The following is a 22004-nucleotide window of genomic DNA, read 5'->3' as shown; positions in this document are numbered from 1 at the left end:
AGCGGGGGTTTACTTTATTTATGTATTGGTTTCTTTCTTTATTGTGTCAGTTTCAATGCAGTGCAATCACACACAGACCTGAGGAGCCCCTGGCAGGACCACCGGGCAGAGGGCATTACCGTGAGCTTCACACAGGTCGCCAACAGAGTATTTTGGACACTTTTTGAGTGTCCCACCCTGAGGGAAGGAAAGCCTGGTACTGAATGTTATCTGCCCACCTGACCCCTGTGCCAGGAGGTTGAGCTGCCTTAGACATGTTTTTAGTGGTGAGTAACCCACGTCAAGAACTAGTTAATACAATATTTCTGTGTCCATGTTAGATGAAGTATGAAGGGGATTGATAAAAATGTCCTTGGTGCTGTCCCACCACCGAGTATTAACATGGCAATCCTGCACAAGACACACTTCTACATGTTCTAATTTACTTTGGAACCTCAACCGTTGGATTTGCAAGACTGGGAAAAGAAGATAAACCCCAGATCAAAAGGTAAAAATAGAGCAACAAGCTGGTAACAAACAAGAGACACGATTACGGTTTTGACAAATGTGTCTGCAAAAAAACAAAAAGGCATTATATTCAAATATCTACACACATATATGCCTCTAAACTGGGATTAACACGCCACGCTACATCTCGATTCTGAGTAATCCAGGAACACGGCTTTAATTATGTATTGTATTGAACCTTGGATATTGAAAATGTACCGTTTAAATTAAACTTGCAACATTTTCATTACAAGCGGCTGACCGTCGCACGAAACCACGTACGGAAGACAGCGGCTCAAAAATGCTTAATGTAGACATTTTTACAGCATAATCCATTTTTATGAGTCTTTACCCCGGGCTGGCTTCAGGGGGATCTAAGGAACGAATGCAAGGCTTGGCGACGGGCTCTCCGTTAACTCACACCACCGATAGGAAACGTTTCGATTTTGAGAGCAGAGAAAGTATTTAAAAATCTCTTCTGGGTGTCATGTGACCCCTGCCCTCGGGCTGTCATCAGCGAAGGTGACACGCTATGATATGTCCGTCCCACTACCTGCATCAAACTGCGAGCGACTGAGACTCACAATCCAGTCTCTCGCTTCCCAGGGACCCGACGATCCACTGGCTGCTGACAGGATTAATTACTGCCGCTGCACTTCCCAGGGCAGACACTCACAGAGTCAGAGTTATCAGGAGGAATCGGGCTCTAGCAGCAGCTCCAGGGGGAGGCTGTCAGTGCGCCCGGAAAACACGCACACACACGCACACACACACACACACACACACACACACACACACACACACACACACACACACACACACACACACACACACACACACACACACACACACACACACACACACACACACACACACACACACACACACACACACACACACACACAGCAGGTCGACTCTGAGCCAGGGGACTGTAATGGGTTCCTCAAACCAAGAGAAGATAAGCAGAGAGAATAAAGGCTAAAAACATTACGGAAAACCTCCCTGTTTAAATGAACAGAATTCTCCCTTCTGCACTTATCGTGCTGAAATGCTGATGTCTCCATCAGGACCCTGCACCCCCCACACAAACAGAACTGAGATAACCGATATCCGAGTCGGTGCCAAATCATTGCCGTCATGCCGTAACTATCATGACCTTTTAAAATGACCGGGGGGGTTGGGCTCTGCAGGAGTATCAGAAGACCACCCCTACCTGGAGGGAATGCTTCTAGTTGCTACCCGAGAGGAGGCCGGGCCCTCAGCCGGGTTTGGCCCCTGGGCACTCGGACTCACCTGCAGACGAGTGTGGCGATGATGACGCACCAGGCCGTGCAGCAGCAGTCCGCGTTCGCTTGCTCCTCATTCTTCCTGCGGCGGCAGCACAGCCAGAAGGAGTAGATGAGGAGGAACAGGAGGTCCAGCGCCAGGCAGGCCAGCGCCACGCCGCCCAGCAGCAGGATGGACTGCAAGAGGAGAGAGAGAATAACATTTAAATGCAAATAAAACTCCATAGCATCACACACTTCTTGCACCCCTTCCCTGCCTGTTTGGGGCCCAGGGATTAGAAGAATGCTTTTCTCGGTGTAAGAACCCGATCCAGACTTCAGTCCGAACCAGTGGGTCTTCACTGCCCACAAGCCAGGACCGGTCCATGAACATATAACAGTCTGCGCTGTAAATGATTACCATGGCATCCTTAGATCTTGCACTACATCATCTGCGTTTCACAATCGCCAGCAGGCCCATCTAATCCCGACACGTAACGGAAGACAGATGTGCTCTGACGGAGAACAGAGGAACCACAGTGTGCCAAATAATTAGGACACCAGAACTTTCAAGGCCAAAGGAAAACGAATCAGTGCCAGCCTGTGCTCAAGATCCTTGTATCACTTAGATATTAACACACACCAAACAAGCATGATGGGTCGAATGGCCTCCTCTCGATTGTTAACTTTCTTATGTTTTTAAGATCCGAGATAATGAGGGTTGCCGCTACACTGGGTGCGGTTCTGGGTCACTAAGCTACGAGACACCAACTGAGCGTGACGGATCCATTGTCCTCTTCCTGCTCCTGTACTGTATATATACTGAACTATAGTGTGTGCCTATGAGACATCTGTACCCCCAGACTGGAGAGCGAAGTACACGACTGGACAGCTGACAGCAAAAGCGTGGGGACAGTCGGCAATAGCTACCAAACTGTCATATCATAGTATTGTAAATTCAACAATACACCTTTCAGTCTCCAATGATGGGAGCCAGAGAGAGTGGATACCCTGAATATTTGGCAACCAGTTAATTAATTACTTAAAAACTAAACTAAAAAACAGTTAATTAAAAACTACATGATATACCCTGGACTCTACTGTACTTTCCTACTGAGAGAAGCAGCTCCAGATCAGCAGGGACACACGCACCCGGGGAGACAAATGGAAATTGGGCTTCAAGGCATTCAAGACAGAAAACAGGAGACACTTCTTCACACAGAGAGGCGTCACAATCTGAACAAACTCCCCAGCGATGTGGCTGAAGAGACAATTTGGGAACATTCAAAAACAGACTGGATAGGATCCTTGATCACTCAGTTATTAATGGACACCAAACGAGCACGATGGGGCGAATGGCCTCCTCTCGACTGGACACTTATGTTCTTATGTGTAAGTGTAGAATATGGGGGGGGGAGCTCTGCGTTTAACCCTTAGCATCAAAACAAGATGGGTCTGAACTGGTCAGCTGGAAAAAAATAAAAAATAAAAAAGCAGCCATCCATGTAGGAGGAATCTCCCAGGCCGCCATCCCACACTGTATCCATTCAGTAGGGTGGAAGGGGTTGCGGAGGCAGCTCCTCTTACAATGCGGGGCAGCGGCCACTTCAGACACTCCTGGTAACGGACCCCTCCGGAGCGAACCCACGCAGAGAGCTGGCTCTCCGTCAGCCGCGTTAATCTCTGCGGACCCTGGGATTTCCTATTCTCAGGCAGGCTTTTCAAAACCGCTGAAATGCAGTAACTCTGCGCCGCCTGACTTCTCTTTAAACGTGTGCCAAGCGGTTTCTCTCTCTCTGCGTGATCGCAGAGGAAACTGAAGAGCCCATTGTGCCGGCAGGGTTTTTATCATCATCATCATCATTACTCCATCATTATTTATTTGTTTATTCTTTCATAACCCAAAGGGCGCAGATTCTTCAGCACAATGTCAAAACATGCAGCAGGAAGGCAAGTGTTTCTCGCAGGGCTGTGAAAGCTGCGACTCCCTGGACTCACACACCCCCGGCGAGCACGTACTCGAGTTAGAGATTGTTTCTGAGGAACACAGCATCATTTTAACAGCCTGATCTCATGGTGAAGAGCAGCTTTGAGTCCTTTGAACAGCCACTGCAGGAGCACAGTGGATCAACCCACGTGGGTGGGTTGATCCACTGTGCTCCTTGCAGTGACTGTTCAAAGGACTCAAATCTGGTAAATCTGGCTCCTCAAATCTGTCCCCTTCCCACTGCCGCTGCTCCGCAAAAAAACTAAGAAAAAACTGAATTACCAATTAATGTCAACCTGCTTTGGAGGAACACCGATTGTCCCCTCTCCCTGCAAAGCAATTTGATAAGATGGCAAATCTTTTAAAAAAGATTAATGCACATTATGTCGGCAACGAGTCGCTCGCTTTTGTTCTGGAAAGATACAGGACGAAAAAAAGATTCTTATCAAACAGCCTTAGATAGGAAATTACAAGATTAATTGGGCCTCGTCTGGGGATCTATAATTAGGCCTGGTAATTTGTGGCGTCGAGTACACTCCACCAAATTAGGTTTCCACTCGACGACTCGATAAGACACACTTATACGCGGACAGAGTTTAATATGTGCATTACCATCCACACTCAAAATGCACACGTACAAATTGCCACTATTCTTGTAGTGCAACTACAACACTTATAGTGCGTGTGTGGAATCGACCTACATCAGGACCAGCTGTTCAACGGGAGAAAGATCAAAGTGAAGAGGAAGAAGTTGGATTTGTTCTCTGGTAAAAATCTAGAAGTTCTTGTACCAGATCCCTCCGGCAGGATCCTACAGCAGCCTTCAGAGTCTTAAACGGGATCCGGTCCAAGATTTCTACCAGGGCTGTTAAGATAAATCCTTCATCCTTCCTTTAGGAGAGGAGATTGTGCGCTGGGTTCGATCTGCCTCAACAACAGCCTTCTCTGTAATGTGGAATGGCTTTAAATACATAAACAAACTCCATGAAACAATGAAACAGACAACTGAATAGATAGATAGATACACATCCAAGCTGATAAAGAAGGCACATTATGGCTGCTTGCTTTGCCAGAAGAATGCTAACACACACAAACACAAAAGAGACATGCACATGCAGACATACACACGCGCACACACGCACACGCACACACACACACACACACACACACACACACACACAGAAGGAGAGAGAGACACACAGAGAAGGAGAGATGCACACACATGGTCACACAGAAGGAGAGACACGCACACACGCACACAGAAGGCAAGACGCACACACACACACAGTCACACAGACACAGTCACACAGAAGGAGAGAGACACACACACACATGCACACACACACGTGCACACACACAAGGCAAGATGCACACACGTGCAGTATAGGATTGACAGGCATTTCAGGATACCGGTCAGAAAACCGCCTAGACTCGCCCTTCTGCAGACACAGCCAAGACACACGTGGAGGTGTGTCGGAGAACCGGGCTGAAGTGTTTCCTGTCACACTAATCCGGTAGACTGGGGGTGGAGCGGAAATGAAGCGATCACTGAGGCAAGGAAACCCACCCACACCCAGCACACCGATCACAAGGCGGGGGGCTTTAATGCTGCCACTCTGACAGCGACGCTCGAAGGAGGAGACAGAAGAACAGAAAAGAAAAGAAGAGAGCTTAACCAGGATCCATTTATGACACCATGCATCTCTTCTTCTTTTCTTCTTCTTCTTCTTATTATATTAACCTTATCTAAAAAGCAGTCTACTTCATGCTTGCCCGGACACTAATCAATCTCCATTCTCCTGTAACCCTGAGAGCACAGATTTTTTTAAAGAAATAAAAACATCTCAAACCCCCCCCGTCAGGCGAGTGTTGCTCTCCACCGCGGATCGGCCCGGTGTGTAATTAGGGCACAGACCCGGAGCGCAGCGGGAACACCTGGTACTTCGCATCGCAGCGGCTCGGCGAATGTAGGTCACACAGTACAGCCCCCCCCAACACGTTGCCGATCTTGGGAAAGACGGGGAGAGACGGGGGAAGGGGCTGCTGAGTAATTAAGCAGATTTCCATCTCGACAGTGAGACCGCCCAGGCCTTCTCTTCCCGTCCTCCTAGTCACTGCGAGCCGTTGAAACAGGAAAGGCTGGGGCTGCCATTGTGTAAACTTACTGTAATGACAAAGAATGTCCAGACAGACCCCCCCGCTCACTTCAATTCATTTTCTCTACAGTTAAACGATCAGTTAGTTTATTTTCACTTCCAGGAAGGAAACCTGACCCTAATTACAGCGAGAGACGTTTAGATTTAGTTTTTTATTTGATTTTAATTCCCCCTCCTCCCCCTCCAAGCACTGAACTGTGTATAAGCAGTCAAGCGTCGCCCATCTTCTCCTTTTCTCATCTGGAAAAATAGCGCAGAAGTTCACCTTCAAACTCGAAATTGAAATCAGCTTCCCAACGGGAAGCAAGGGAGGCGGGGGGGATGAGTTCTGGGGATGGACGTGAGATGTCATGTCCTTGAGGCGGAGATGGATTCACAGCGCGTTTTATTCAGGAATCTCTCCTGCCTGCTTTGACACGGGCATAAGCTTAGACCTGACTTTAAAACGGTCTTTATTTTGGCTGCTGGAGGCCAGGGCCCTGTTTTGGGGGGAGATACGGCAACGCTCTCCTGAAATGACAGCGTCTGAGACTGAAGAACCGGGATGAAATAGGAAACGGGTCGATCACAACTGAGAAACGGTCAGTGTCTGAAGATTAGCCGGATCAAGACTATCCCCCCAGCCCTCCACTTGCCTGACAAAGAGGCAGTGTGCCTCCCTGGAGAAAGACAGATGTCATAACGAAGAGGCCTGCTGGGATTCACACAGAGGGTTTTAACGAGGGGAACGGGGGGGCTGCTACACACGTATTAAGCCACATGATATAAGAGGAGGAAAATGGAGCGAGATGAAGAATTCATGGATCACAAGCAGATGAACATCTTCTGCTGGGCTGATGAGTGGAGTTAGCAAACAGAACAAGGCGAGGAAATTCTATAAATAAATAAATACATACATGCATGCATACATACATAAAATCTCCACTTTGAGCCACTGGACTGGATCGTAATCGAGAGCCAGCAGGAATGAATATGTTGGAAACACAATGCGCTGCACAGGATTGAGTACGCCAACCAACAGAACCTCACAAAAAACGCACAACCCGAGTCTGCCCCACGCCATTTTATCATCTCAGACTGAAAAACCCCACTCACTGTGACACAGCAGGGTGTCAGTCTCTACCCCACAGTAAAACCGGCTGCATGCTGCTTTCTGGAGGGAAAACAGCACAGAGCAGCGACTGTCAGATGAGACTATAAAGTCCTGTTCCACCGAATGACAGGCCCCTCTGCCTCAGTGCCACGACGGCACTCAAAACCTCCCCGAATCAGACAACTCAAAAGAAGCCATTGTTTCAGAGGATGCTCTTTCGATTCTGTGCCATCTGCAGATCTTACCGCAGTTCTGCCCAATGTCAAATGGAGGCACGGATGCACTGTTTTGTGGCACGCGGTTTCCGAAAAACAAGTTAACAAAATGGCCTTCAATTTACAAACACAATGAAGCATCCTGCCAGGTTTTTACACCGGTCTGTGGAGCCCTAAGAGAGACACACACCAACAGTCTACAATTTGAATCAAAAAAGTTAAATACAGGACACTAACATGTAATTAGCTGCAAACATGACCCCCATCCACCCCCGTCAACCTTTTAGACACTTAGGGTGTAGGCTTGGTGTAATTAGGTTGTTCGAGAGCACAAGTTGATTTAATTTACAAATTTTTCTTAGATTTCCCAGTAAACGTCAGGCTAGTGGGTTCTACTGCGATAACCAAGATCCAGCTGCAAATCGAACACTTTAAATCGTGCCGTTGGCGAGGGTTTGGGGTTCCAGCTAACATTAGGGCTAATAATGGATCTGAAAATCAAATCGTTTTAGCAGAGAAAGTCATGGATTTCCTTCACAGTCACTGTCCATGAGCCACGAGAAGATTTCAAATGAAACAAATGCACACATCAATGCTGCTCCCGATCCTTCTCAAACCTCCTTCTGCCCCATGACAGCCGCACTCCTCCTGAAATTGGTGCAGTATGGTCACAGTCTGGCTCAGTGCCACAACCACACCACACTGCCAGGCCGGTAAAAACACAAGGCCGAACAATGGCGAGTCAGCGAGGCGGAGATGGCTGTCTGCGGCCCTGCTCTTCCTGTCGGCAACATTCGATGAAATGATCCATTTTTCTGAGCCGTTCTGCAGCTTTATTTAATTAATCTGTCTGCTCTGGCCCGGGGAATAGCGCCGACACAGAAGCGGGGAAACTCGACGTGCCCACGTGCTCCGGGCAGCCATCAGAGGAAACGCTAACAAAAGAGCTATTAAAAGCAACCGAGAGGACGGATGGAATCAAATAAATAAATAATTAAATTCATGAGCGTACAATGCAATAGTTTCTGACAAGCAATTTCAGTTTGCAGTGCAGGCAGCGGGTGGGGGGGCTGAGCGGGATCTTTGCAACACCGAGAGAGAGGACAAAATGGCCCACTGCCAGGGAACCGGTTGAAAGAGGTTCTACTGGGTACCAAGGAATTGGGGCATGATTGAAATACCTGGTGCTGTCCAGGAAAACATTATTATGTTTTGTTTTTACTGGCCAATCATCATCAGCTCATACACCTCACCTTTTAAACCCTTTTTAATCCCTACAGAGATATTTTCTGCCTACATTTACGATTTAACCGGCTGTCTCCTGCGGTTATGTGCATCTGCATTGGAGATTCTAAACGTAGGCAAAACACTGAGGTATTCTCTCTTATATATGTAAATCCACCAGCGCTCGGGAGACGATGCGTGGGGACGACCAGACTGAGGATTTAAGAGCCGAGCCCTGAGCAAATGACATGTCGGCTCAGAGAAAGACTCTGCAAAGATCACCCTTCTGCAGCAGAGAAGACAGCTCAGCCCTCCCCAGCGCACCAGTGTTCATGCTCGGCCCACAGATCAGGTCACCTTGAGCTTTTATTTGGCAAACAGACCTAAAGGTCATTTACAGATCCAAGACCAACAAAAACAATCAAGGCTTATGACTATAAATTCAGTCCAGGTCCAACTCATTGCAGACGCTGAAACTGCAGATGGTCTTGAAATAGGAAGAGAGACGCTTTCCAGGTTTTGTGTCGTTTTTCCAAATTCACATTGTGAAACATTCCCAACTGGCTAAAAATGCTCAATATGGAGGTTATTATTATTATATTTCGTAGCAGGGTACAACAGCAGCGTCCTCCACCTGGGACTGAACACCCGACCCTGCGCTCACAGTCCCGAGCCCTGACCAATCATCCACAACGCTGGCCGTAAGAGGTTGTACACCGGCTCCTGTACACTGGCTGGCACGATCGGTGGGGTGACTAACTCTCTGGGAATTTCTACATTCACATCCCCCTTTACACGTGTGCAAGTGAACTATGTGAACATTAAAACCATAAAAAGGGATGAAAGAGAAATCCAAATGATTCACAACAAGATTATTCTTTTTCAAACCGATAATAGGACACCAGACACCTTGAGTCGAAGCGGTGGATTTTCACAGCCTGCGCTTTAATGCTGCGATTATTGCTAATGAGAGGGTAAAGACAGTTGAAAGTGCAAACGGCGTTTAATAATACAGGGCAATGGCAATCGTGTCAGCGCCACCTACGCAGCTCACCCTGCGGCCCTGCGGAGTCAGACTGCACCCCCCCGGGGACGGTTAACCGTTGACTCGCGGGGGCAAAACCCAGGTTTGGCGTTCTGTGCATTTGTGGGAATGTAAACTCTACAGCCACAATGATGGAGAGCGCTAAGCGACTGGACGATCTCTGGGGAGTTCAGCAGCTGGAAACAAGACTGCCAGCCCACCCCCCCAAATAGGACACTCTCACACAAACAAAAAAAGGAGGGAATGATCACATTCAGCTTTCACACCAAATATGGCCACAGCTCTAAGATGACAAAGCCTGGAAAAGGCGTGGGAGGCCCAGCGTTGGGGTCCGCAGCAGTCCTTTTGGAGTTGAATGGCTCGGCCGCTTTGTGCTCAGAAGGGACACGACAATTTCTTGGAGGTTAAAGCTCATTTTTTGGGGGGGATCGAACGTCCGATGGCTTTGTTCAGACAGAAAACTAACTGCGGCTGGCAGAGACTGAAGCTTGGGCGCGAACAAAGCAAGAGGAGAGAGAGAGGGACTTGGCAGGAAGGAAACGCAAGCAGCTTAAGTCGCCGCTTGGACACTTTAAAACCGTGCGATCAGTCAGTTCAGTTCAGATCTCCAGATGTATTATATTGGAAAAATGTCCTTTACAGGTCCTGTAGTAGGAGATATAAAACCTCTTTAACACAGCTAGAGTACACGATCCCATTACTATCCTAAGATGGATAATTTGCCAACAGTAAAAGAAAAGGAAAGAAAAAATACAAGACAAAACTGCCATTCATGTCATGTACAGACTTTTTATCTACAGCATTTTGTGTTCTACTCCAGTTTGGTTTTTATTACAACTGCTTCCCGAGACGTCCACAGGAGCACGGGACACGTAAGCTCATTTCACTGTGAATCACTGCAGACCCAGTTAGTATGCCGCCCCACTCCTCCTCCCTGCCGCGCAGACGCTCCATTCTGCTATTGTTACAGACAGATATGGACTGCGAGGCTCCGTCACACAATGGCAACAAAATGAGGCTGTGCTGCAGTGGAGACGCAGCTTTGGCCGAGTGGTTGTTTGAAGGAGTTTATCGGAGCTTTGAAAGGAGTAGAAAGCTAGGTGATCATTATGGACTGAGAATTAATAGAATGTGAACCTGAGGGCGACTAAAACCCACAATGCACTGCAGCGGGCCGCTCGTGTCAGTGACATTCCTGCTGGCGTAGAGGCCTTTTAACATACAGCACTAATATCACGGACAGAAGGAGACGTTTCCCTCCTCGATGGCAGGCGGCAGCGCCGAGCACGACAGAGCTCACGACTCAGTCGCCTCCTCTGCGCTCGATGTGTCACGCCACCTCCACAGTGACTGGGGAGAGAAAGGAACCAGAGCCAAAATGGCTGATCTCCTTCACTAGCAAAAAAACAAACACAATCATGAATATTCACGCTGGAGCTGAGCTGGCCCTGGCTCTGTGACTGGCGAAGAAGTCAACTTCTACTCAGCACACCTAGTGGACTTTCAGTCAGAACAAGAAGAAAAATAGTCTGTGTCGTTCGGGAGAGAATGACCCCCGAGTTCCCTGAGGAAGCCCAGGTGCTTTGTGAAGACTGGGTTCACTTCAGGTCCTTTAGAAATTAGAAAAGCAAAAAAAACGAAAAACCCGTCTAGACTGGCTTAAAGATCCGACTTAATTTGTAAGATTTCAGGGTGATGGATGAACCCAGAAGCCATGTTCAACAATGCCCGAGAGATTTCAGTCTGACCGCCTAATTTGTTTAGAGAGGAAATGCACTCAAAGCACAAAGCGTTAAACTATTTCTCACAGAGGTCGGCCAGGATCTTAAAGGTGCAGCAAATGCTTCCCCTGGACGCTGCAGTTTGACTTCCTCTGAGGCACAGTTTACTATGCGTCATAACTCAGAGGCTCATCCAGCAAGGACTTCAACAACTATCAGCTGAGTTCCCACCAGGAAAGTAAGGTGCAGCAAGGTCCCATAAAACATCATGATGTCAGAGAAACAGACTAAAGTTTCATGACTAATACGGTTCAGGATAAACAAACTGCAGGCTCCCGAGTGTGTGGAGCATGTACTAATGTGCATGCACTTCCACTGCGAAGTAATACTGGGGAAACTATCACACACACACGCCTTATTAACTCCCCGCAACCTACCTCGGGTCATAGCTTAAGATTGGGTCGGAGGCACAAGCCTATAGAGTCGATGGAGCCACCCTATGAAACCCTGCCGACAGAGAAAAGAGCCAATCAGAGGAGCCCATAGCTCCCACTTCAGCTCCGTGCTAAACCCTCCCATAACGAGTGCAGAGAACAGGAGGCACAGACTTGAGCGCCGGGCTTTCCACTTCAGGAATGTCAAAGGGCATCACCCATGCTAAACACCATGTCCACCCGCTCCTCAAAGCTCGGGGAGTAAGGCCCAGCTGATTAAAAGCTCTTAAAACATGACATGAGCGAGTACCTTTAGAAAACGCGAGCTGAAATGCCAGCGCAGCTGCGGATCCGGGGAGACTCGAGTATCGCCTCGTCTCCAGCGAGTCTCCAGATCCACAAGTCGCTAACAGTTGCATTGTGCCCAGGGTGGAGATTTACAGCCTGGCTGCACAGAGAGACGTGTTCAGTGGAATTAACAGAGGTTAATGCGCTCGGGAAGCTGGGGCCTTTATCTGCGACAGGCTTGCTTTACGACGGGTATTGATTCACACAGGATCTAATCTGCTCACTAATGAGAAGAGACCCGTCTTCTATTGCCTTTCTTAATGTCAATAATTCCCAGCTGGAAGAACAAAGCATGAACAATCAGCTGACTGGAGGAGGTAAACACGGAGGCTACCATCTCTCAGTCCTGTTCAAGCCGTCTACGTCCAGGGTGTCAATACTTATTTTGGACACAGGCAGCGCGGACATGGCCTGTCCATATTTCTCCGAGAACAAGGAGATCATATTTCACTGCCCTTGCTTGTAGTTCTCACTCGAGGATACCAAAAAATGCTTAAAAGCATTTTGGTGCTCCTCAGACTACCGAAAATAAATGCACATCTAAACAAATCAATAAAGTAAAATCAAATCAAATTAAAGAAATAGCCGAGTTTCTCCATGGTATTCTACTCAGTGGGTTCCCAGCCTTATCAGGGAGAGATCCCATTGAGCCGTCCTTGGGAGAATGACCTTCACAAAGGCCCTGCCAAGTTCCCTGGCTGTCAGCCTGTATGTGCCCTGAATAGTTAATGGCATCCTGAGCCCCACAGAGCTGCACAACACACAGCGCTCCGACCAGACAGATCTCTCATGCCTGTCCCCCCCGCCGCACTGAGTCTGTGGTGTTCGGGTCCCAGTGCTCCCAAGCCGACCCAACCACAGCCCTGCCACACGGCTGCCACCAACGCACACACAGAGCTGCTGGAGGGAGCAAATGGGGCTTTCTTTTTTAACTCTCTCAGTCTTATTCCCCATTGTCTGAAACTCATTTCATACCTTTATTGTGTGGCCTACTCCTCGGGATCACGCCCCGGCCAACCCACCTCACCCTTCCACTCCTCCACCCTGCCCCAGACACGCACTGGGCCAATGCACGTCTCATCAGACCAGCCCTCTCACTGCCCGTGTGACGAGGACACCTCACAGGCACAACACATCTCACGGCCCAATCAGCCATAAGAAGAAGAAATGAACACAAATTAAGAAATGCAGATTTGTTTTTATCATCATGTTATCATTTATGTAGCCAACACAGGGGCGGTGCCTCTTCAGTGTGTGGAGAAGATGGCAGATCTGCTCCAGAGAGAACCAGCATGCTGCGGCCGAGCACTTCCAGTGCTGACAACTCCGATTACTTCCAGCCATCAGCCGCCCTGCTGTACAGCCCGTCCAGCACCGTGCAAGATGCTCTGCCCTCCCCTTCTCTGATTAATATTGAATGCTCGCCACTACAGTAATCAAATTAATGTATGTTTTTTACCCAGCACAACGCAGGATGTGTTTGGTTGGTGTAGATTGACTCTTTGGGGCAGATATCTTCTCCCACTCGTGCAGGAGAGTTTAAGTCCCATGGCGTCCCACCAAAAATGGCCTCCCAACAGGTCGAGCTTCGAAGGCGAGGCCCACTTTAAAACGCACTGTGCATGATCTAAAATCTCTCATCAACACTAACGATAGGTCACCTTCTGAACACAGCGGGAGAGAATCCGATCACTCCCAGAACACAGAGTCAAATCACGAATGCGTTACACAAACTCGAATGGCATCGCTTTCCAACTCTCCAGTGACAGTGCAAGAAAAATAAATATATACATATAGTCTAAAAATGTTCCATCGAGAGACGGCTCCAGAAAATGTAACTGAGGAGCAGCTGTTTTTTTTTTTTCTTTCTGCTCCAGTTTCTCAATGTGTTTCTCATTACGCCAATCGGCCCGGTCTGTCACAGCCAAAACGAGTCCTTCAGAGCGAAGATCGAAAGCAGATTAGAGCGCTGCTGGAACAATCCGCCGCTTAGATGGGGAAACAATCGGAGATCTTATCACATGGCTAACCCCTCCGCCCTGTCCTCGATTCTCTGTTCCAGCGCTCGGAGCAAGAAAAGAAGAAACGGTTCGGGTTTATTTATACATATATAGGTTAGCTTTATAACCTGGCTGCTTTGCTTCCACTTTGAGGTAGTTTTGAAACAGCTATGCGACTCTCAACTGGGGTTATTCAGGGAAGTGCACAGATCTCGAGATACAGTCAGAATGAAAGGCACTGTACACTTATTGAGACCTAGCCAGCCATTCGGGTTTCAACTTAAAAACCACACGTCAGAAATGAAAAGCGTGGGGGCGCCCACAGAGATCGAAGCGGCCCTGTTTTTATGCAGAGAGAGAGAGAGAGAGAGAGAGAGAGAGAGAGAGAGAGAGAGAGATATAAATAATTGCGATTAATTTCGGGCAGACGGGGAGTCTAGTTTTGAAATGGCAACGTGACGTGCAGTGCTGCGGAGAAGCATCGTCTGTGACAGGGGAGCCAGCGAGACACGGCCCCGGATTGGCTGTCGTGGCGGCCGACTGCTCTCGTGTTTGAAGAGGCTTAGGTTTGAGTCATGGCTCCGGCACTGAGTCAGCACGACCTAGGGCCGCGCTCTTGACCCCGTTGTGCTGCAAATCTACAGATGAGAACTGTGCCGGAGACGGGGGGAGTGAAGCGTTTGCTTATTTCAACTCAGGCTTTCTCAAACACTGAAGTGCTTTATGGGGCTTAAAGAGGCCACTTTGAGGGAGCCTGTTTTAAAACCTGGGAGCCTGGGGCTATTAAAACTGTGCCCATCTTTAACACAAGTGCAAACTGCCTCAATCACGTGGGAGGGAAGAACGTGTGCACGAGAGTACAGGGACCAGCCAGATGAGAGAGAGGGCCGCAGACAGAGCGCCCGTGTGTGACGTGTACAGATGCTCCCCATGTTCTCTGGCGATGGCACGCAGCTCAGGGATGTTCATGTGTCTCTCTTCTGAAGACACCAGGGTAGCACACACACAGAAAACACACCAGACCCGACCAACACACACACACACACACACACACACACCAGTGGGCCGATCTCCTCTCTTTACATTACAGGGGTGTTCAGACCCAGCCTGTGAAGAAAGATTCTACACCAGCACATCTGCCGGCGAAAGGGGGTATTTTAATTTCATAATTAATAACAACAAATGCATATTCAAACATGCCTCTAGTTTAAGCAAATTACATGTTATGTAAATAAAACTTTTTCTAAAATGTCCATGATGAGAAACAGAACATAAAAACAAAATAATATTACAGCACAAAAGCTCTTGGGTGTGAATGAGTCGACTCACTTTGGGCGACTCAGAGACCCGGCGGCCCTGGTGTAAGAGCACACCCGCTCTTTGCCCAGGACAGTGCGCCCAAGACCACTGCCATCATTGTCTTGCTCAGCCCTGTCAAGTCGGATGTGTCTACCGTGGAAGAGGAACCCGAATCTGAGCAATTCCTCTTTCCATGGCAGTCGGGGGGGGCAGACACAGCAGACCCTCTCGAGGACGCTTCGAGCACGCTCAGCCAAGTCCTCCACTCCACAAAGCCACGTGAAGGCAATGCCTCGGCTCCGAGCGAAGACACTGGCGCTCAACACTAATTAGCTCCCAGGAATCCGAGTTCTAAGATTTGCAGAGGCTCTACAGCAGGGCAGGGAAACCTCAGTTTGCAACCAAGGTTGCTTTGCTTCCTCACAATGAAACCCCAATATACTGAGCTGCTTTGATTTCTACAGTCTTTAGTTTACCACTTACTGCAAAGGAAGTTTCATTTCCTTACTTCCATCTGTGGGAGAAAATTCAGCTGCTCGTGTATAATCACCGTGGTGTTAACCACAACACTTCTCTTACACACATGCACACAGTTTAATATAACAATGATTTCTTTAAGAAATCAGGGGGTTTGTTTCTCTCGCCGGGACAAAGCGTTCCCACCGACGTTAGCAGAGTTCAGATCTCGTCATGGAAGGAGTGACAGAGCAGTCACTGGTCCCCTCCTGACTCGGCCGCAATGCTTTGGGTTCTGCAGTTCGCACCCCCCCATCCCTCCCAATAATCCAGCCCCTCTATCCCAGCTGCCCGACGGTCCCTCTTTGCCAGACGCACAGCGGAAAGCATGCCAAGCCCGATGACAAATGGGGGATCAGAGGCGCTCAGAGCTTTCAGAAAAGCACATCTATCAAACGTCACCAGCCCCCACGCCCTGAACAAGACCCACACCATTACAGAACTTTTCTCTGCCCACCAACAGGCTTCGCCAGAAAACCCTGCGAGACCCCCAGGTGCCCAGAGAGGCTGCAGGCCGTAGTGGTGACGAACCCCAAGCCATTTTTTATTTATTTTGACCACCTCTGCCAGTCAGGAATCTTGGTCACAGCCATCTGGTGATGCAGCTCAGAGCCCAGAACTCACGCCTCCCCACTCGGGCCCCTGGGAACCCCTGGGCTCTCGCTCGGCTTTCTTCCGATACATTCGAGCGCCTACAGTAACGCATGCCAAGGACAGAAACCAAAACTAAGAGGCCTTTATAGAAGCCCGGGAACTGAACATTCTTCAACATGATCTCAACTACAGTAAAAAAAATGATGTATAAAAAACAGAAAAACAATAAAAACTCAAAGCTAGCTTACAATTCCCCCCCCCACGCTCCTCGAGTCCCAGACAGCCTCGCATGCTTCACTCATGCATGTTTCCCTCCAGGCCCCGGGTCATGCAGCTTTGACACAGGCTGTACAGATGATACACAGATCTACACGGAGGAGGAGGGTGAAGCCGGCACGATGAGAGAACGTGCTTCGGGCTCTGGGGGGCCGGTGTGAAGCCCCTCCTCCCCAGGCTCGAGGATCAGCCAGAAGGCTCTGATCTTACAGACGTGCGCCAAAGCCGAGAGGAAAAGGATTACAGCGAGGAAAGAACCGGGATTTAGTATCAAAGACAGGGGGCTTTGAGTAACACCAGAGACCATAAATAGAGCAGCGGAAACAGAGAAGTACCTTGACAAGCAGAGATTTTAGGGGCTGTTTTTACTGTCGTACATGACAGGGGCCCCGTAGAGAAACGGGTACATGAGCGCCAGCCATTCTCCAAGGGGACCCACCTGCAGGCCACTCATAGGCCATGGTGGTGGCATCAATAACGGAAATGCTGGAAGCTGGTATCCTCCGTGATGCAAAAAGTTGAATTCATGCAGGTAGTTTTGGCTGGGGTTGGGTGAAATAAAAGATTAGCTATTGGCCTTGGAAGCAGGGAGGTGTGGCAGGGGAGGATAGAACAGGGATGATCGGGTGCTCAGCAGCTGCCCGGTTGTGTGATGACAAACCCACGCCTGCCTGGGAGAGAAGCTGTGCGGCACGACAAAAGACACCGACAACAGGAGCCTCTGTTCTGCATCTGTCACTTAAAGACCTGCAGGGACCCAAAAGTACAGCGACGCATTTATAGAGCAGCAATCAAACTCTCAGCTCAGCACATAGTACTAATGCGACTGCAAGACCATTAAAAAATAAATGCAAGATATATAATAAATGAAGTTGGCTACATAACCTGCTAAATGTACAAGAAGCATTATATGAAAAATTAAAGCAAACAGCACCTGGAATATCATGCATCTTCCATCCCCAGCTAACTCTGTCCTTTGAATATCCCTTCCCCACCCCGGCCTCATTCCCAGGCCTCTTCCTCTCGTGATGCTCGTGCAGAGCAGCCAGACCAGGCTTGTCATCACAGCACGGCCTCTGGCAGCGACATCACCCGAGATCTGCGGATTCGATAAGAAAACTGCCGGCAAAATGCACGGTTCCTTTGCCATGGTTCACCCTGCTGCTGCTCGGGCCGACTCCTCAGGAAATCCGCCGCATGACTCCAGTGCTCCGAGCTACAGGAGACAAAAGCCCTTCTGGATACCTGGTGTTTGTTCGTATCTGTGTGAAGATAAACCCCAGCCTGGCGAGCTGGTCCTCTGTGTTTTCTCACCGCGCTCTCAGAGGCAGGATTAGGCACCGGCAAAGCTGGTTTGATTTGGCTGCTAATCTCTTTATTTATGCAGCTATGATCTCCATGCGACTCGGCGCCCCTTTCTGCGCTACAAGCAGAGACACAGCGTTCAGCTCACAAAGCTGGCACAGGATCTGTCCCCCCCCCCCGTAACCTGTACCAGAGACGGTCCCTGCCACGCTGCAGAGAAATCACACTTCGTCATTTTAAATAAACACATTTTTTAAACCCCTTCAGCTTTGTTGCCTGCCAGAGTTTGTGCCAGGCCTCTCTGCAATAATTTCTACCGTTAACAGCCAGGTTTGGACTCAACACTCCAACTCCAGCCGCCCAACTCGACTGCAGCTCCCCTCCCGAAGGCCACAACTCTGACTCCTCAGCTGCTGCAGGGGAGAGACCTCAGTCCACCCACACCTGGACGGCTTCCGGGAGCCCTCGACTGGCAGCAGCACTGCCACCCCCCACCAGGAACACGGGGCCATGTCACGGGCGACTGCCTGGCCAGGGCGAATCCAGCAAAACAGGACCTAAAAACAGCGGCACTGATTTCTACCTGTATCTCGTGTGTGTGTCCCTCCCTGCTGTCAAACGTATCAGACTGAAGTATAACCGTGCAGGTGAGGAACGCCCACGGCACTCATCTCCTGGAGCGCCTTGCGAGTGACAGGGAAACTCAATACTCTCCTCCTAACGGAGAGCTCCTTTTCCAGGAACACGCCACAAAAAGACAATTTCCTTGGCGAGGAACCTCTGCATATTGGACAACGTGTCGGCACACTGACGGGCCATTTCCAGGAACTCAAAGCACAAACGTTCCGGTAAAGGCCAGAAAGGATTCCAGTTGAAATGCATCTGCATGCAAATCAGTTCAAACACACACTCACGCAGACACTTAGGAATCTGATCGTGTGAAGTCTTGTCAACAGCAGATCAAACATCTGCAGGTTTTTTTTCTTGGAAATAGAGGAACAATAGAAGAGACACTGAAGGATGCGGTCAATCTGTAACAAGAGACAGCGGAGTTTGAGCCTCAGCTACAGATCATACAGATATTGGTTTCCCTGCAGCGGATTTCAATTTCAACACCCTGGATAAAAAGTTTGACCTCTCCTGGGAGCGACGCATACACACTGCATGGTGCTTGGACTTAATAATGACTTAATATTACTACATCAGAGATTTAACCCCTATTTTGCGAAAGCACAGGACAAACTTCCACACAGAGCAGGAACGATCTCGGGGGTGGGGGGTAGCTATGCAAGAAGCGTGTTCTTGTCAAAGCGCCTGAACGCAATGACATGAAGAAACTTCTTGCATACCCACACCTCTCCCCCAACACTAGACTAACCCCCAGATTAGGGAACGTTCATCTCCATCCCCACCTCCACACGGCAGGAGAGCGAACCATCTCTGATTCACCAGCCCCCGGCACACGCAGTTATGCAACCGAGTCTGAGCAGCTCACAGCGACGGCCAGGGAGCGGAGAGGGGGAGGAAGACGCGGCTACAGATGATGCAAGGACTTAGCAAAGATGTATGCAAATCGTAGGAAGCTAAGCATTCTCCAGAGCACCTCTTCACACGTCTACGGGCCATCTGTCACCTCAAATAAGACCAGGAGGACCAATGAGGAGCGCCCATGGGATTCGGGTCTAAGTGGGCAATGGGATGAAGTGTCCACTCTGCGGAGGTCAGCCTCTTAGCTTTTGCACTACATTTCTCCTGGCTCTTGACCACACACACACACACACACAGGTGCCATGTTTCATGTGGTGCACATCCCCCAAAAAACATGTCTTTGTGTGATGGTGTTTGGAGGAGCTCAGAGCAGGGAAAGCTGGTGAATATCCTAATGATTTATTTTCTTTCTCTCTCTCTCTCTTTTCATCCATGGCAGCCAATGTATCACAATATGTACTGGATCCACTACCAGTCATTTTAGTGAAACCCATGTTGCCCCTGAATGCCTGTACAGCACCACACACACACACACACACACACACACACACACACACACACACACACACACACACACACACACTCTCTACCAGAACAGCTTCAAAGGTCAACAGCACAGTCCATCCCCAGCGACCAGCAGGAAACACTGACACCCAGAGAGCCGCACTGATTTCGTCTAGCCTGTGTGTGTGTGTGTTTATACACATGCACGCGTGTCTCACTACACAATAGGCATGTTCACAACACAGGGCTGAAGCCATATTCCATACGTGTCCTCCACAGTGATGTCATACTTCGAACATAAAGAACAACCATTTTGCGATGCCTGTGTGTGTCCTGGATGTGGGGGACGCACAGTACATGCTACACAAACGCACACACTGCAGGGGGTGTACGGCGAGTGTGCGCAGCGCCCTGTACTGACGCGTGTAGTATGTATGCATGCATGCATGTAAGCGGGGGGTTTGGCGCGCATGTCCCGGGGTCTCACCTCCTGGTACTCCGAGTCCTCCGGGCGGAAGTCGCTGCTGGTCTGCTCGAACTGCAGGTTGAAGTGCGGCAGCCGGTGCAGGAGGTTCACCCACCACGGCGGGGAGTAGTTCACCACGGCCGCCATGGCCCGCTGGTCACCGCGACCCCGGGGCTCGCAGAGCAAACGCCGGGTAAAGCACACCGAGTCGGGCTCTAGATCCGGGAGGCGCCCGGGCGCATGGGCTCCGGCACCGACACGCAACTGAAGCGAAGCAGTCAGCCGGGTAAATCCAGTACGAATGCGCTGCGGGTGTTTAAATACAAAATAAAATCACGGCGAGTCAGTTATTCCAGTTATTGCTCCTGGTCGGACCATTAGACGTTAAAATTGCCAAAGCGAGTCTGGACGATCCGGATTAAGGGAGAGCCGTCGCTCCGGCAGCTTTAATTCGGTTTCATTGTGCGGCTCGCAATGTCCGTCTGCGCTTCTCGCTGCTGTCCTGCGGCGGGTCCGGGTCCCCCTCAGGGCCGGGGTGTCCAGTGCCCCGATGTGCGGCTCTGCTGCCCCGGCAGCATCGTCCAGCTGTCCGCCTCGGTGGTCCGCTCGCCCTGCCCCAGTTTCCAGCCTCCGTCCACCGATCACACGGATATCAAACCAGCACGAACACACCCGTCTTCAGCGGGGCCGGTCCAGACTGAGAGCCCGGTACCGATGCGCCGAGTGCCGCGGTGTCTCAGCGATCCGTCCGCTCTCAGCACTGCAGCGGCTCGGGCTCCGGAATGAGACTCAGCCGGGCGAGGGGCTCCACTGCTGGCGTGCAGCGCGGAATCGTGCCGTGTTTCCCCCGGCGGATCCTTTCGCTGGCGGCGAGTCGATTCTCCTCTTCGCTCTTCTCTCCTCTCCTCTTTCTCTCTCTCTCTCTCTCTCTCTCTCCCCCACAGGAAACCCGCTCCTGCGCTGTCCGTCCTGCGCTGACTCCCCCGGCGGTGACTGCTGGGCGTGCAATCACACCACACGGCCCGTCTTCCCTCCCTCTCACGACCCGGAGCAGAAGACAGACAGACAGACAGACAGACAGACAGGGGCGGGATGGCTGCGGCGGTGCGGTTGAGTCTGCTGCCCCCTGGGGTCCGAGAGTGCGAACTGCACAGCACAGCGGCGCAGAGCTGCGCAGATCTGCACAATCCCAGCCACCCCATTGGTGGAGCCACACAGCTGAAATGCGCGACCTCTGTGGAGTCCTCCTGCGCAGACGTGTTTGCACCGGCACTGTTTACACATGTACAGAGTTCAAATGCATCTAGTCACCGCGACACACGACTGTGGTTTACTGCAGTAATGCATGATTGCAATTGAGCATAAAAAGCCCCACTGAACCGCATTGTGCACAAGAGTGATCATGCCTTGCCAGCCTGCAGAGTCCTGACTGAATTGTACTTTTCTGTATAGTGTGTATTATATTTTATTTGTGAAATCGAGCCCCTCTGATAGTGTGGAGCACTGCTGCCATTTGTTTAATGAGCTCCAGTGGTTTTGCGACACCTGACACTGGTCATGTCTGCACTCCTCTCTGACCTGG

The 22004-nt window shown here is 50.0% G+C and overlaps 1 protein-coding gene across 2 annotated transcripts in view; it reads right to left on the bottom strand.

The window, feature by feature from the left end:
* The window catches only part of ttyh3a (tweety family member 3a), a 65694-nt gene extending 44251 nt beyond the window's left edge, over positions 1 to 21443 (bottom strand). Inside the window, exons 1-2 of one of the 2 annotated variants that reach the window (XM_066690222.1) lie at positions 20444 to 21443; positions 1780 to 1949 (exon numbers count right to left, since the gene is read on the bottom strand). In XM_066690222.1, coding sequence (XP_066546319.1) covers positions 1780 to 1949; positions 20444 to 20569 — 296 coding nt within the window. In that variant the 5' untranslated portion in view covers positions 20570 to 21443. The remainder of the gene's footprint in view (positions 1 to 1779; positions 1950 to 20443) is intronic. The other variant, XM_066690221.1, reaches the window with a different exon arrangement.
* Positions 21444 to 22004: the final 561 nt, after the last annotated feature.

The sequence above is a fragment of the Amia ocellicauda genome, chromosome 17, assembly GCF_036373705.1.
Source record: "Amia ocellicauda isolate fAmiCal2 chromosome 17, fAmiCal2.hap1, whole genome shotgun sequence".
Taxonomy (NCBI): domain Eukaryota; kingdom Metazoa; phylum Chordata; class Actinopteri; order Amiiformes; family Amiidae; genus Amia; species Amia ocellicauda.
The sequence above is the reverse complement of the archived record's forward strand: the minus strand, read 5'-3'. Positions and strand labels throughout refer to the sequence as shown.